We start from the raw sequence: 12,579 nt of genomic DNA on the forward strand, positions 1-12,579 counted from the left end.
GAAGGATTCGCTTCCGCTTCCGCGGGAAACTTTCCCAGGCCCGAGACCGGGTGAGGGAAGAGGCGGCGGGGGCAGCCCGGAGTTGCTCCGACGCCCGGCAGCCTCGCCGGCGCGGGGCTGGGGTGGGAGCCGAGCCTGACGGTGGGGGGGGGGGGGGTCGCCGGGGCGGAACAGTCAGCTCACCGCGCCCGGCTCCGCGGGCCTGCCGTCCGCCGCGTGCAGCCCAGCGGGTCAGCGCGCTCCGGCTCCTCTCCGGGTGGGTCGCCGGGCCCCGCGCTCCGGGAGGCCGGTCCGGTGTCCACGTCGCCTGCGGGCCGACTGAAGGAGCTTGGCTGGCGGAAGGCGTGGACTGCTCGCTCCGCCTCCGCGCCCGCTCCTGCCCCGGAGGAGGACGACGAGAGTGCCCGCCCCGCGCCCGGCGGGGCCTCCTGGCCGCTTTTTAAATCCCAGAAGATCGCGGCTTTGCTGTGTTTCAGAGCGGGATTGGGAGGCCAAGAGAAGAGAGTTAGTGCGCCGAGTCATAGAAACCACTCACGGAAACCTCCCAGGCGGGACAGGCAGCTCGGGAGGCACTGGGTTGCTTACCCAGGGGATTGTGAGCCCTGCGGGTCAGCAGCGCTGAAACCTTAGGCAGGTAGCTACCAGTCTCTCATCTCCTTCACCTGTAAAGTGGGGATAATCTGCTCTGTCGGGCTGTGGAGGAAGAAACTGGGTACTTATTTTGCAGCCCTATACAAAGGTGACTGGGAAGTCTCAAGCCAAATGGGAAATGTTTGCTATAGTGTTAGGTTAAAAAGCTAATTATATTCACAGCGTGATTATATACTGTAAAAAGATACATACATCAAGAGAGTGAGATGCCACAAGATAAAAATATTTGCAAAAGGCATATCTGATAAAAGTTACCCAAAATATACTAAAAGTGCAAGAAAAGGAAAAACGCAGTTGAAAATGGGCAAAAGATCTCAACAGACACCTCACCATACAGACTGCAGATAAGTATATGAAAAGATGCTCAGTATTACAGGGTATTAGGAAATTGTAAATTTGAAAAACCAATGAGATACCACTACCTACTGTTGATCTAAAATAAATTGACAGCCAACTATTTCTCCAGCAAAAACAGGTTTATTATAAAAAGAATTGCAATTTGGGGGAACCATGGGAACCTGCATGCAAGTCCCCAGCAAAAATGGAAAGGAGGACACTTTTATGTGGGGAAAGGAAGTTGGGAGGGATGTAGTAAAAAAAAAAAACAAACCAACAGTCCATTGCTTTTCATTGGCTGAGTTGTTGCCAGGAGAGAAAAGGTCTCTGCTATTTTTGCAGGGTGTGAGACTTCCCCCTCCCCCTTTATGACCTCCTGACTCTCTTTCATTGAGGTTTCTGTTCTTTTTTGTTTGTGTTTTTTACATTTCCCCCTTTTGATCAAAATCTTTCTCTGAAAGCATCTGATCAAGCATGAGGGGTTTTTTTGGTGTCAGTGGCTTTTTGTACCTCAGTGCCAGGGAGGACCTTTCCTGGGTACAGTCTCACATCAGAGGGAAAATGCAGATTTCAAACCTACTGAGATTACATTTGAGTATTGAAGAGGAGCAGAGAGAACTGTGAGGCACTTTTCATCTAAAGTTCATATGTTACCAAGATCATAGACACTGGAGATCAATCTGAGCATGTCATCATCAAAGGTTTGGTGACAAACTCCAACAGGCCTGGAATGGATATTTTGGGAAAGATGTCTCATCAGATGTCATCTGCTTCAATTCTGGGAAATCTTGACTTTCAGGTCACCAGATGATGTGCAGGTCTAGTCAGGGTTTGGCACTTTCTTTAAGTGTGTCATGTGAATCCAAGAGTCAATTTCTTGTAGTTTAGCGGCACAAGGGTTGGTTTAGCAGTACTTGATAGGGGCCTTGCCAGCAAGGTTGAAGAGAGTTTTTCTGGAAGTAATTACTCCAGTAGATGAAATCTCCAGGTTGCAAGGTATGATTCTTAAGGTCTTCATTTTCTGAGAGACGCTTAAAAGATTGCTCTACCAAAATACAGTTATTCTTAATTGAAATAATTAGGCCTTTACAATATTGAAATATCTCTTATCAAGTCTCAGAAGAGACAGGAGTGAAGTGCATTGGGTGTCCTGTGACCATCTCAAAGGGTGAGAGTTTATGCATTTAAAAAGGAATAGGGGGCTTCCCTGGTGGCGTAGTGGTTGGGAGTCCGCCTGCCGATGCAGGGGACGCGGGTTCGTGCCCCAGTCCAGGAGGATCCCACATGCCGCACAGCGGCTGGGCCCGTGAACCATGGCCGCTGAGCCTGCGCATCCGGAGCCTGTGCTCCGCAACGGGAGAGGCCACAACAGTGAGAGGCCCGTGTACCGCAAAAAAAAAAAATTTCTGCTGTGGAAAGAAACTATTAAGAGAATGAAGAGAGACAACATACTGGGAGAAAATATTTGCAAAGCACATATCTGATAGAGGATTTGTATTCAAATATTCTTTAAAAACTCTTAAAACTCAACAATACAAAAACAAACAATTAAAAATGGGCAAAATATCTGGACAGCTCACCGAAAACAATACACAGGTGGCAAAAAACATGAAAAGGCGTTTAACGTCATTTGTCATCAGGGAATTACACATTAAAGCAACAATGAGTTGTTTACTTATTGTCATCACTACACACCTTTTAGAATGGCTAAAATCAGAAACAAAACACAAAAATACCAATTGCTGGAGAGGATATGGAAAATAAGCGGCTTTTTCGTTGCTGTTAGGAGTGTAAAATGGCGCAGCCACTGTGCAAGAAGCTCGGCAGCTTCTTAAAAAGCTGAACAGTCTTACCTGTGATCCATCAATTATACTCCTTATTTACCCGAATGAATTGAAAACTCATGTCCACACAAAAACCTGAACATGGATGTTTATAGCAGCTTTATCCATAACTGCCAAAAACTGAAAGCAAGCAAGATGTCCCTTAATAGATGAAGGATAAACTATGGTACATACATGCAATATTATTCAGCAATAAGAAGAAATGAGCTATCAAGCCACAGAAACACATGGAAGAAACTTAAATGCATATTTCTCAGTAAAAGAAGCCAGTCTGAAAAGGCTACATGTTGTTTGATTCCAATTCTATGACATTTTGGAAAAGGCAAACTATACATACAAAAAAAGATCAGTGGTTAAAAAAAAAATCAGTGGTGGTCAGAGGTGTGGGTATGGAAGGGAGGGATGAATAGTTGAAGCACAGGGAATTTTAGCACAGTGAAACTATTCTATGATACTGTAATAGTAGATACATAATATCAGACATTTGTCAAAACCCATAAAACTTTACTACACAAAGAGTGAACTTTAATGTATGTGATTTAGAAAAATAATAATTTAGGAGGTCTGGAGATTCCAGGAAAAAATGTAGACTGTGACAAGGGAGTCTAATTATATTACAAAAGTATGAAACAATCACCCCAAGGAGGGTGGGGGCAGAGGGAAGGGACTTCAGTCACTTTGGAGTCCACAGGCTAAAGGCAAAAGGAACTGCACACGGGACGATGCTCTAATTGATAAAGTTGATTCCCACGGTACACATGTTAACAATTCTGACACTGCCATACGTGTTTGCTGGACCTGAACAATTGAGTAGTGGATGGTGAAAGCCAGAGTTCTTGTCATTAGAATGGGAATTTACAGATTAGAAAGGGGAGGAGGCTAGAATAATCCACGTGTAAGGGACAGAGTTGATGATGGCAAAACAATGTAGATACAGATGGCTACATATATTTACACATATATGTATATATACATGAGTTGGTGGCACACATACATTTCTTTGCTCTGCCAGCTAAGGGAGCCTGAAAGAAATCACACTGTACCACAGCAACCAGCACACCTAGTGACCAGATCTTGTTTCTAAAAGGGTTCCCAATGGCCAAAGTTGGAAGACAATGAGCAAGATAACTTAAAACGTAGCACTGGATTATAACCTAAAGTAGAAAATCATATCCATGAGTGCATATTGATACAGATAAGTGACTGAATGAATAAATGGAGGGGAAACAGATCTCCTACGCAGAATTCCAAATAAATTATGTATGCATTCCAGTCTAAGCGAGTTGGAGTATAACTCCCACTCTTTAAGTGTGGGCTCCACAAAGTGACTTCTTTCCAAATCACACAGCATGGAAAGGGGGAAACAGTACAACTGCTTCAGCCAGCTGATCAGATCAAGTTCAACATCAGCCATCATAAACCATATTGATAGTATGTGTCCTTGATATGATGTGATGAAAATGGCACTTTCCCTCTGTGAGCTTTCTCCCCAAAACCATAACTCCAGACTAATCATGAGAAAAAAAATCAGGCACATTCCATTAGAGGGACAACCGGTATACCTGACCAGTATTCTTCAAAACCAAGAATCTCTGAGAAATCTCACAGGTAAGAGAAGCCTAAGAAGACATGACAAATAAATGTAACATGGTATCATGGATGGGAGGCTGGAACAGAAGAAAAGACATTAGGTAAAAACCAAGGTCATCTGAACTATGGACTTTCGTTAATAATAATGTATCAGTGTTGGTTCATTAATTGTAACAAATGTGTCATGCTAAGATAATAAAGGGGAAACTATCCATACGGTATATGGAAACTAATTTCTTTCAATTTTTCTATAAATCTAAACTGTTCTTTAAAATGGTCTATTAATTTTTAAAATGCTAAAAAAAATCAGCTGTACTTGTGTGGGTCTATTCCTCTCTCTCTCCCCTCTTCAGTTGATCTTGTATCTATTCCTTTGCTACACCACATTGTGTTCATTACTGTAGCTTTAGGATAGGTCTTCAAACTGCGCATTGTGGAGCCAAATGTATGCTTTCTCAAAACTGTTTTAACTATTCTAGCTTCTTTGCCTTTCTCTGTACATTTTAGAATCAACTTGTCTGTATTTATCAGAAATTCTCCAGGATTTTGACTGGAACTGTATTAAACGGATGTACAAGGGGATGTACAAGGGGATGTACCAGGGGATGTACAATGGATGGATGGGGAGAATTGACATCTTCACACTACTGATTCTTCCAATCCACGAATATGATGGGTTTCTCTATTTAAAGAGCTATTCTAATTTTTTATCAGCTGTTTGCAGTTTTCAGTACAGAGATGGTGTACATGTTTTGTGAGATTATTTCATTTTTCTATCATAAATGTTGTTTTACTTTTGGTTTCCAACTGTACATTGCTAGTATATAGAAATACAGTCTGCCTTTGCTGGTTGACCTTGTATCTTGTGACCTTGCTAAACTCTCTTATTAATTCTAGACCATCTTTTCTGTAGATCTTTGAACTTTTCTATGTAGACAATCATATAATCTGCCAACAGCGGCAGTTTTAGTTTTTCCTTTCCAGTACGTGCACTGACTAGTTCTTCCTGTGTGATGTGGGACAGGGGTGGTGGAAGTGGACATCCTTGCCCTAGTCCTTATTTTATCAGAAAAGTTTAACATTAGCTGTAGGTTTTTAGATGCTCTCTATCAGGTTGGGGACATTTCTTCCAACCCAAGTTTGCTGAGAAGGTATTGTTTTTGCTTTTCAAGAATGGCTTTGAAGGTGACCCTGAGAAGGAATCTGAGGAGGACGGCCCCAAAAAGGGTCTGCGGAGGATGGAAGAAAGAGAATCTGAGGACTGTTCTGAAAAAGTCGGAAGAAAGTGGCGTCAAAAAGGAGTCAGAAAGAAATGTCCCTGAGAGATCAGATGCTGATTCGAGGATAACAGCTCTGAGTGAGGGAAGGTTCAGATGAAAGGAAGAAGATGCACACGAAATACTATCTGGTGGCGACTTCCCTGGGGGCACAGTGGACACGACTCCGTGCTCCCAAAGCAGGGAGCCCAGGTTCAGTCCCTGGTCAGGGAACTAGATCCCACACGCCGCAAGTAAGAGTTCGCAGGTCACAACTAAGGAGCCTGCAAGCCACAACTAAGACCTGGTGCGACCAAAGATAAATAAGTAAATATAAAAACAAAACAAAAAGAAATACTATCAGGTGATGCATTAGGTGAAAAAGAGAAGAAAGAAGAAAGAAAATGAGGATGGAAAAGGGTCTGAAGATGGTGGGGGGTGGAGGGGCAGGGGAGGGGGAGAGGAAGGTGAAAGGTGTGTGAAGAGGGGCATCCAGCGGGAAGCTGGGACAGTCTGATGGGGGCGGGGCTGGGATACTGAGCAGAAGGGCCCTGACCCCAGGCAGCTGCTCTGTCCTGGGCAGTGACGATGACCGTGACGATGGGGGGAGCGGGTGGGGGGAAGGGATCTAATTCCTCACACCTGCTTTGGGGGAGACACTCCACCTACACGTGCCCCCCGAGTCGTGTTCCCCGCGCTCGCACACACTGACAGGATGCCTTCTCACTACTGCTTGGAAACCTCGTTGTCACGGGCACGCGGGGATTGTAAAAATACGTTAAGTGGCTGATCAATTAAAGCTTCACAGTCATGATGCAAGTAAAAAAAAAAAAAGATGGAAGAAGCAAGTCCAAACAGAGCACTCAAACACGAGCTGTGAACAGACTCCACTTTTCTATGCAAACAGAAATTCAAAACAAAACCTAACAAATCCAGTTCCAGGCCAGAACTACAGAAAAACACCACTACCCGCAAAGGCTGAAGACAGGGAGATGGAAAAATATTAGAAATGAAAAGAAAGCCTGGGAGAATATGGACATCTGTCAGGAGAGAATCCGGGACAACCAGCGGGCGACGGGAGCCGCGAGTCGGCCTACAGGACCCTGGAGACACAGTCACATCACCCCACACACCTGCTGCTCTGTCGTGCCATCGTTTATTACACACACCAGCACCTCCCGGCGTGGCCCCGAGGTCACTGCCCGAAGTACCAGGGGGGCGAGCAGGGGATGGGCTCCTCGTTCCAGATGGTCTTCAGCCTCTGCGCCCAGGAGGCCACCATCCCCTTTCTTTCTTCTTCTGATGCAAATTCAGGAGCAAAACTGATATGAGGGGCAAGGACTTTAAATCCACAGAAGTGCAGCGTGCCGTGCTATAGCCGCAAAGAAAGGAGAGCGATGAGAAGCCGCCCTGCACACGCCATCCGTTCAGTCACCAAAGGGGACAGAACACCTTTCATGCTACCAGTTAATCGAAAACAACGGAACTGCCCCAGAACCTCAGGACAAGGCCGCTACCAGGGAGGTGAAGAGTGCTGGGCAGCGGCAAGTTCCAAATTCTACTCTGATAACTGACATTAATCTTTAATCTCTGCTGTTGAGTCAGACACTGAAGTTTAGGTTTTGACTGGTTAGGCAAATTATGGCAAGTCATGCGATGGAATATTCTAGAATGAGGTTATTTTAGCTACCATGTGCCACCATGGAAGGCTGTTCAAGATATGCATTAAATGTGAACAGCAAGAAGAAACGTGAAGCAGTATTTGTGGCACACCGTTTATGTAAAAAGATAAACATGATAAGCCTAATCATTAAAAGTATATATTTAAAAATATATATGGGCTGTAAAGAAATACAACAAATCATTCAAAGTGATTATTTTTAAGGGAGAAATTAAGGAAACTATTTTTGTATTTTATAATCTCACTTTTTTCTATGATATGTACTTCTGCAAACTGAAAAAAAGGTGAAGCTTTTTTAAAAGCAAGAATTTAGGCCTGGCTACTGGCGCCTAAGAGGCCCCTCGGCCTCTGCGGAGGAAGCTCGGGCTTCTGCAGCTGAGCGTCACTACCTGGAATGACTAACCCGTCTCCTTTCAGAGATCGTTTTTCTAGAAATATCACTGTCCTCCGTCTGCACTCCTTCCCTAAACCCACACCCTGTCCAGGCCTGCCCCATCAGGTGGGTGGGAGGCTGGGACCCACGCCACCGCCTGCGTTTCTAAAGCTCACGAACCCTCAACTACGTGATCTCTTCCGAGCTCGACACACACCCCTAACAACCTAGATGGGCAGCTTCCATGCACGTCTCTGGGTCTCCCAGGAGTTCCCTACGGCACAGGGGGGCTGGGACAGGGCCCCCAGCTCCCTTCCTCGGCTCTGCCCCTCACCAGGGCACTTCCGCTGACCGCCGTCCTCGCCGACCCCGGGCCCAGGGCGCGGAGGCAGCCCGGCGTCCACCTGGGAGCGCGGCCCGGAGCTGAGTCCCGGGCTCCTGGAGGCGGGGTGGGCTCTGGGGAGGCGCCCAGCCGCTGGCTCCATGGAAACATGCCCACTCACAAGGCTGCCGGTTGCGGGCCGGGGAGCCTTTTGCCAGGGTTCCAGGCGATGCTGCCTCAGGAAGCAGAGCCGGAGTGTGGATGGCTCTGCCCTCCCGAATCGTGACACACACGGGCCACCGTGGGGTTCCTGTGTACCCCAGAGCACACCAGCCAACTAGGTTTGGCCTGGCCTCTAACCAAACGATGGCAGAAGCTATCCTGATAACACGTGTTTTCCTCATTGGCCAGCCTTTCCAGTGCTGCCAAGTAAATCATTAAAGAGGGCAGAAGCTGTCACTTCCTGTACCCAGGGAAGTCAGAACGGTCTGGCCTTCAGGCCTATGTCACACCTCATTTGTACCAGGGGAGGTGCGGGTCAGGGAAGGGTGTGGCATACCTGGAGGGGCCACAGGAAGTATCGGAAGTCTCCGCTGACTCCAGTTTTACAGTACATGTCGGCCGTGCCGCCCGTGGTTATGGACAGGATGGCCAGTTTACCCTGCAGATGACACAGCACACGCACTGGTGGGACCCCAGAGGACAGGGTAGTAAAGGCCACTGTGACTCCAGCCCAGAGGTTTATAATGACCGGGAGGGAAAACCCGAGGCCAGCTCCCCTGCACCCTTCCCTGATGGAAAGACACACATTCCCATCTCCGTCCAGCCCAACTGCAGGTGACAGCTACATCAAATGGAGAGAGCAGGGGACAACCAGAGGAACGGACGGGGCGCACACAGAGCTGACAGGCCCCGGGGGTGGTGGAGAGCAGGCTTCAGGGACGCAGGGGAGGAGTGGATGAGGCGGAGGCCAGACCTTGGAGAGGCTGGGAGGGCAAATGGTACCGCCCGCAGTGCCCAGCTCCTGGGGCCGCTCAGCAAAGGGTGGCATCTTTTCACGGTCCAAGACGGATCTCATGACTCAGTGTTTTCTTTATATGCACTTATCTTCTGAGGATCTCAGAATTTAAAATGTCATTTGTTTTAGTAGGAAATCCATAGCTACCATGTCCTATGCACCTGCCAGGTTCCCCGCAACCTCTTCCCTGGGGGCAAGGCGTTATCCTGTTTTCAAGGTGGTTACGTGACACTCAGAGGTGAACTGGTGCGTGGCCAGTGACGAGCCCGCATCGTGGAGCAGGTGCCCCTCGGCAGCCGTCCCCAGGCCAGCCCAGGCCTCCCTGGCTGAGCACAGAGACAGACGTGGACGCTCTGTGTCCCTCACTGGGAAAAGCCCATGACCTCAGGAGCGACGCTTTCTCGCCCATGTAACCACACGGGGCCTTACACACGGTTGGCGCTCAGTGTTTGGTTAAAAAATGCAAACTAGGAGTGACTTGCTGAGATGCCCCCTCCATCCCCGATGGACGCCGCCCCTCATCCGGCCGTACCTTGAGGAGGCCGTCGTCGTAGAATCCCGGGATGTCAAAGGCAAAGCCCTGGCAGAGCACCCTGTCCATCCAGCCCTTCAGGATGGCCGGCACGCTGAACCAGTACAGCGGGAACTGCAGGTGGAACAGGCAGGAAGCGCTGGGGTCACTTCCGCGTTCCTCTGCCTGGGGGTTCGGGGGAGCCTCCTCCCCGGGCCTGGGCAGGCAGGTGTCACCAACACGATGGGGAGGCTTCTCCCCCTTCTCTGAGGCGCGCGGTGTGGCGGTGACGGCTGGCGGGACGGGCAGAGCCGACAGCGTCCTGGTCGCTGTCACAGGTGGCTCTGCGTCCCCCGTGACGGTCTCTGACTGCTTGCCCCTGACTGAGTGGGCCGGGAGGTGCTGACCCCCAGCCACGGGGCCAGAGGGAGGGTGTGGGCAAGAGTTTGCCCGTTTCCCCACCTGGGGGTGAGACACGTTATCTGGGAGTCGGGCTGGGGTAGGTTATGAGAAGTCTGATCCTCAGATTCCACACACCAGCAACACGGTCTCCCTGGAGTCCACTCCCGTTAGGGTTAGAAGCCCTAACACCATATCCAACAATATCAATGAAAAGAGATAAACACGTGCAATAACCTGTTACCAAAGCTAGAAGGAAGCCCGTGTTTCACGTGCTTTCACTATGAATCTAACTCAGGACTTGGCACTGAAATCCCAGCTCCACAACCTACTGCTGTGTGACGTTGGCAAGTTACTTAACCTCTCTGGGCCTCCGTAGCCTGATTTGCAAATCATTCACAGCACTGTGGTGAGGGTTCAATGACACATCACAGTGCTCAGAACAGGGTAAATGCTCAGTGAGTGGTGAGCTATGGTCATAGTAGCAGTGATCGTGGTGAATGACATTTTTATCAGTGTCGAGCAGAAAAAAAATAAACATATATGCAGAGGCTCTGGGCAGAGTATGGGAAAAGGGGTGGGGTGGGGAAAAGACAAGTGAAAAGAGGCAGAGTAAATAAAGACTCTCACAGAAGGAACAGGCCTTGGCTGGTATTCACCTTCCAGTTACAGGAAAGGGGGAGGGGGGAAGCCTCGGGCTCCGTGTGCTCAGCCGGGAGCCGCAGCGGAAGGGAGACAGAGCTGCGTGGGGTTCTGCTCGGACCAGGGGCCGGACTGCTGGGCATCGTCACACGGCTGCACGGTACTGCGTGACTACCAGCGTGCCGGCGGGGAGCCACGGGCACTGAGGTGTGAGGAGGATGGAAGCACGGCCGCACTTGGACCACACCCGGAGTCAAGATCGCGGGGAGGGCAGACGCGGGGCGGGGAGACGCGGGGCGGGGAGACGCGGGGCGGGGCGACGCGGGGCGGGGCGGGGCGACGCGGGGCGGGGCGACGCGGGGCGGGGCGGCGAGACGCGGGGAGGGGCGGGGCGGCGAGACGCGGGGAGGGGCGGGGCGGCGAGACGCGGGGAGGGGCGGGGCGGCGAGACGCGGGGCGGGGCGGGGGCGGGCAGACGCGGGGCTGCCGCCTCCGCATGCACAGGTGTAGTCTACGGGGCGTTTCTGCGCTGTACCTGGAAACTGACTCTGCGCCCACCGCAAGAGTGGTCCTCTTCTCCCGCCCACGTCCCGCCCCTCAGCAGGTTGGAAAACAGAGACGATGTGGACCCAGGAGATCCCTTCCTGGGAGGCTGGATCTAGTGACGTGGGGCAGAGGTAGAGCGGCCAGATCGGAGAGAAGCAGCTGCCATGGGGAAGGGAGCAGACACCCCACACCCCGTGCCACTGCCCTGAAGCCCGTCACGGCCTGTCCTCGGGTTCCTGGGACCCAAGCGATCAGGGCCCTTTCGATAAATCCCCTTCTCTCCTGGCCTGACTTGGATTTCTATCCACCCAACGACTCCCCAAAAGCACATTTACTCTGCTGCCATGATGCCCGCCTGGCTGGCCGTGGACGTAGCGTCCTGGGCAGCTCTCGCGCAGTGAAGCCTGCCTGGGACAAAGGTGAGTGCGCACCAGGTGAGGGTAGGGGGTGAGGCCACCCACGGGGGCTTGACGACCGGGATCCTTAAGGAAGCAGTTGCATCTGGCCTAAATTACTATGACAAACACCCACGCAGACAAATCTGGTTTCCATGCAGCCCAGCACCTCCCGGGCTGGGGATCAGAGGACGAAGGCAGCACCTTCTGCAGGGTCAGACGTTTCGGGACCACAGGCTAAAGGGAAATCCCTGCTGCTTACTTGGGGGTCAGGATCTGAACGGGGGGTATGGGCTCCCTGGGTCTCCGGACCCAACGAGACAGAAGTAAGCGTGCAGATCGTAGCACCACCGCCAGGAGCGTGAACTCAGTATCGGGAAAGACTCTGCACACAGGACAAACCAAATTCGTTACCATAATCTGAGGGGAACCAAACCTGAAACATCACTAGGTCGGCCTCCTGGACCTTCTTCTGCTCCGCGATTATGTCGCTGGTCAGAGACCTCTTCTTGCAGGCCTCGTACGCTTCCACACCGTAGCTGAAGAACTCGGGGCTGGAGAGGGCGCCTGGAAGAACAGGACAGGGGTTCTCACCCAGGGGCAGCCGCAGCCCATCCCGCCAATCCCACCAGCGCCACTGCTGCCTGGACATCACTCCCCACCCCCGGCAGGTCACCGGGCAGTCACGGAGACCTGAGCACGCGCCGGGCCCTGGGGTCAGACTGTGGACGCAAAGAGAGCAAGCTATGTCCTGACCTTCTCCTAAGGGACTCGCAGTCCGGTAGGAGACGTGGATGGGCAACCACACGGTAACACGCAGAACACGACCACTCAGCTTGCTAGGTGTAACGTTACGGCAGACGGGCCTCACACCCCACGGCCCAGAAGCAGCGGGCCTCACTCTGCGCATGTAACAAGCACTGCAGCTCTGCGGGGGCGGGTCAGGAGCGCACCCTGGGGATGAGTCGGGGTTCTGACGACGGAGTAGGAGTTTCGGGCAGCCAGGAGAATCAGG

The 12,579-nt window shown here is 50.8% G+C and overlaps 2 protein-coding genes across 2 annotated transcripts in view; both read right to left on the minus strand.

Moving 5' to 3' along the window:
* RIPK1 (receptor interacting serine/threonine kinase 1) overlaps positions 1-358 on the minus strand; it is a 37,086-nt gene extending 36,728 nt beyond the window's left edge. The window contains exon 1 of the mRNA XM_032650324.1: positions 184-358. The gene's annotated coding sequence lies outside the window, so the exon portion shown is untranslated. The remainder of the gene's footprint in view (positions 1-183) is intronic.
* NQO2 (N-ribosyldihydronicotinamide:quinone reductase 2) overlaps positions 1-12,579 on the minus strand; it is a 58,617-nt gene that overhangs the window by 36,723 nt on the left and 9,315 nt on the right. Inside the window, exons 4-7 of the mRNA XM_032650326.1 lie at positions 12,001-12,131; positions 9,604-9,717; positions 8,613-8,714; positions 184-7,049 (exon numbers count right to left, since the gene is read on the minus strand). Coding sequence (XP_032506217.1) covers positions 6,873-7,049; positions 8,613-8,714; positions 9,604-9,717; positions 12,001-12,131 — 524 coding nt within the window. The 3' untranslated portion in view covers positions 184-6,872. The remainder of the gene's footprint in view (positions 1-183; positions 7,050-8,612; positions 8,715-9,603; positions 9,718-12,000; positions 12,132-12,579) is intronic.

This window comes from Phocoena sinus, chromosome 11 (assembly GCF_008692025.1).
Source record: "Phocoena sinus isolate mPhoSin1 chromosome 11, mPhoSin1.pri, whole genome shotgun sequence".
NCBI lineage: Eukaryota > Metazoa > Chordata > Mammalia > Artiodactyla > Phocoenidae > Phocoena > Phocoena sinus.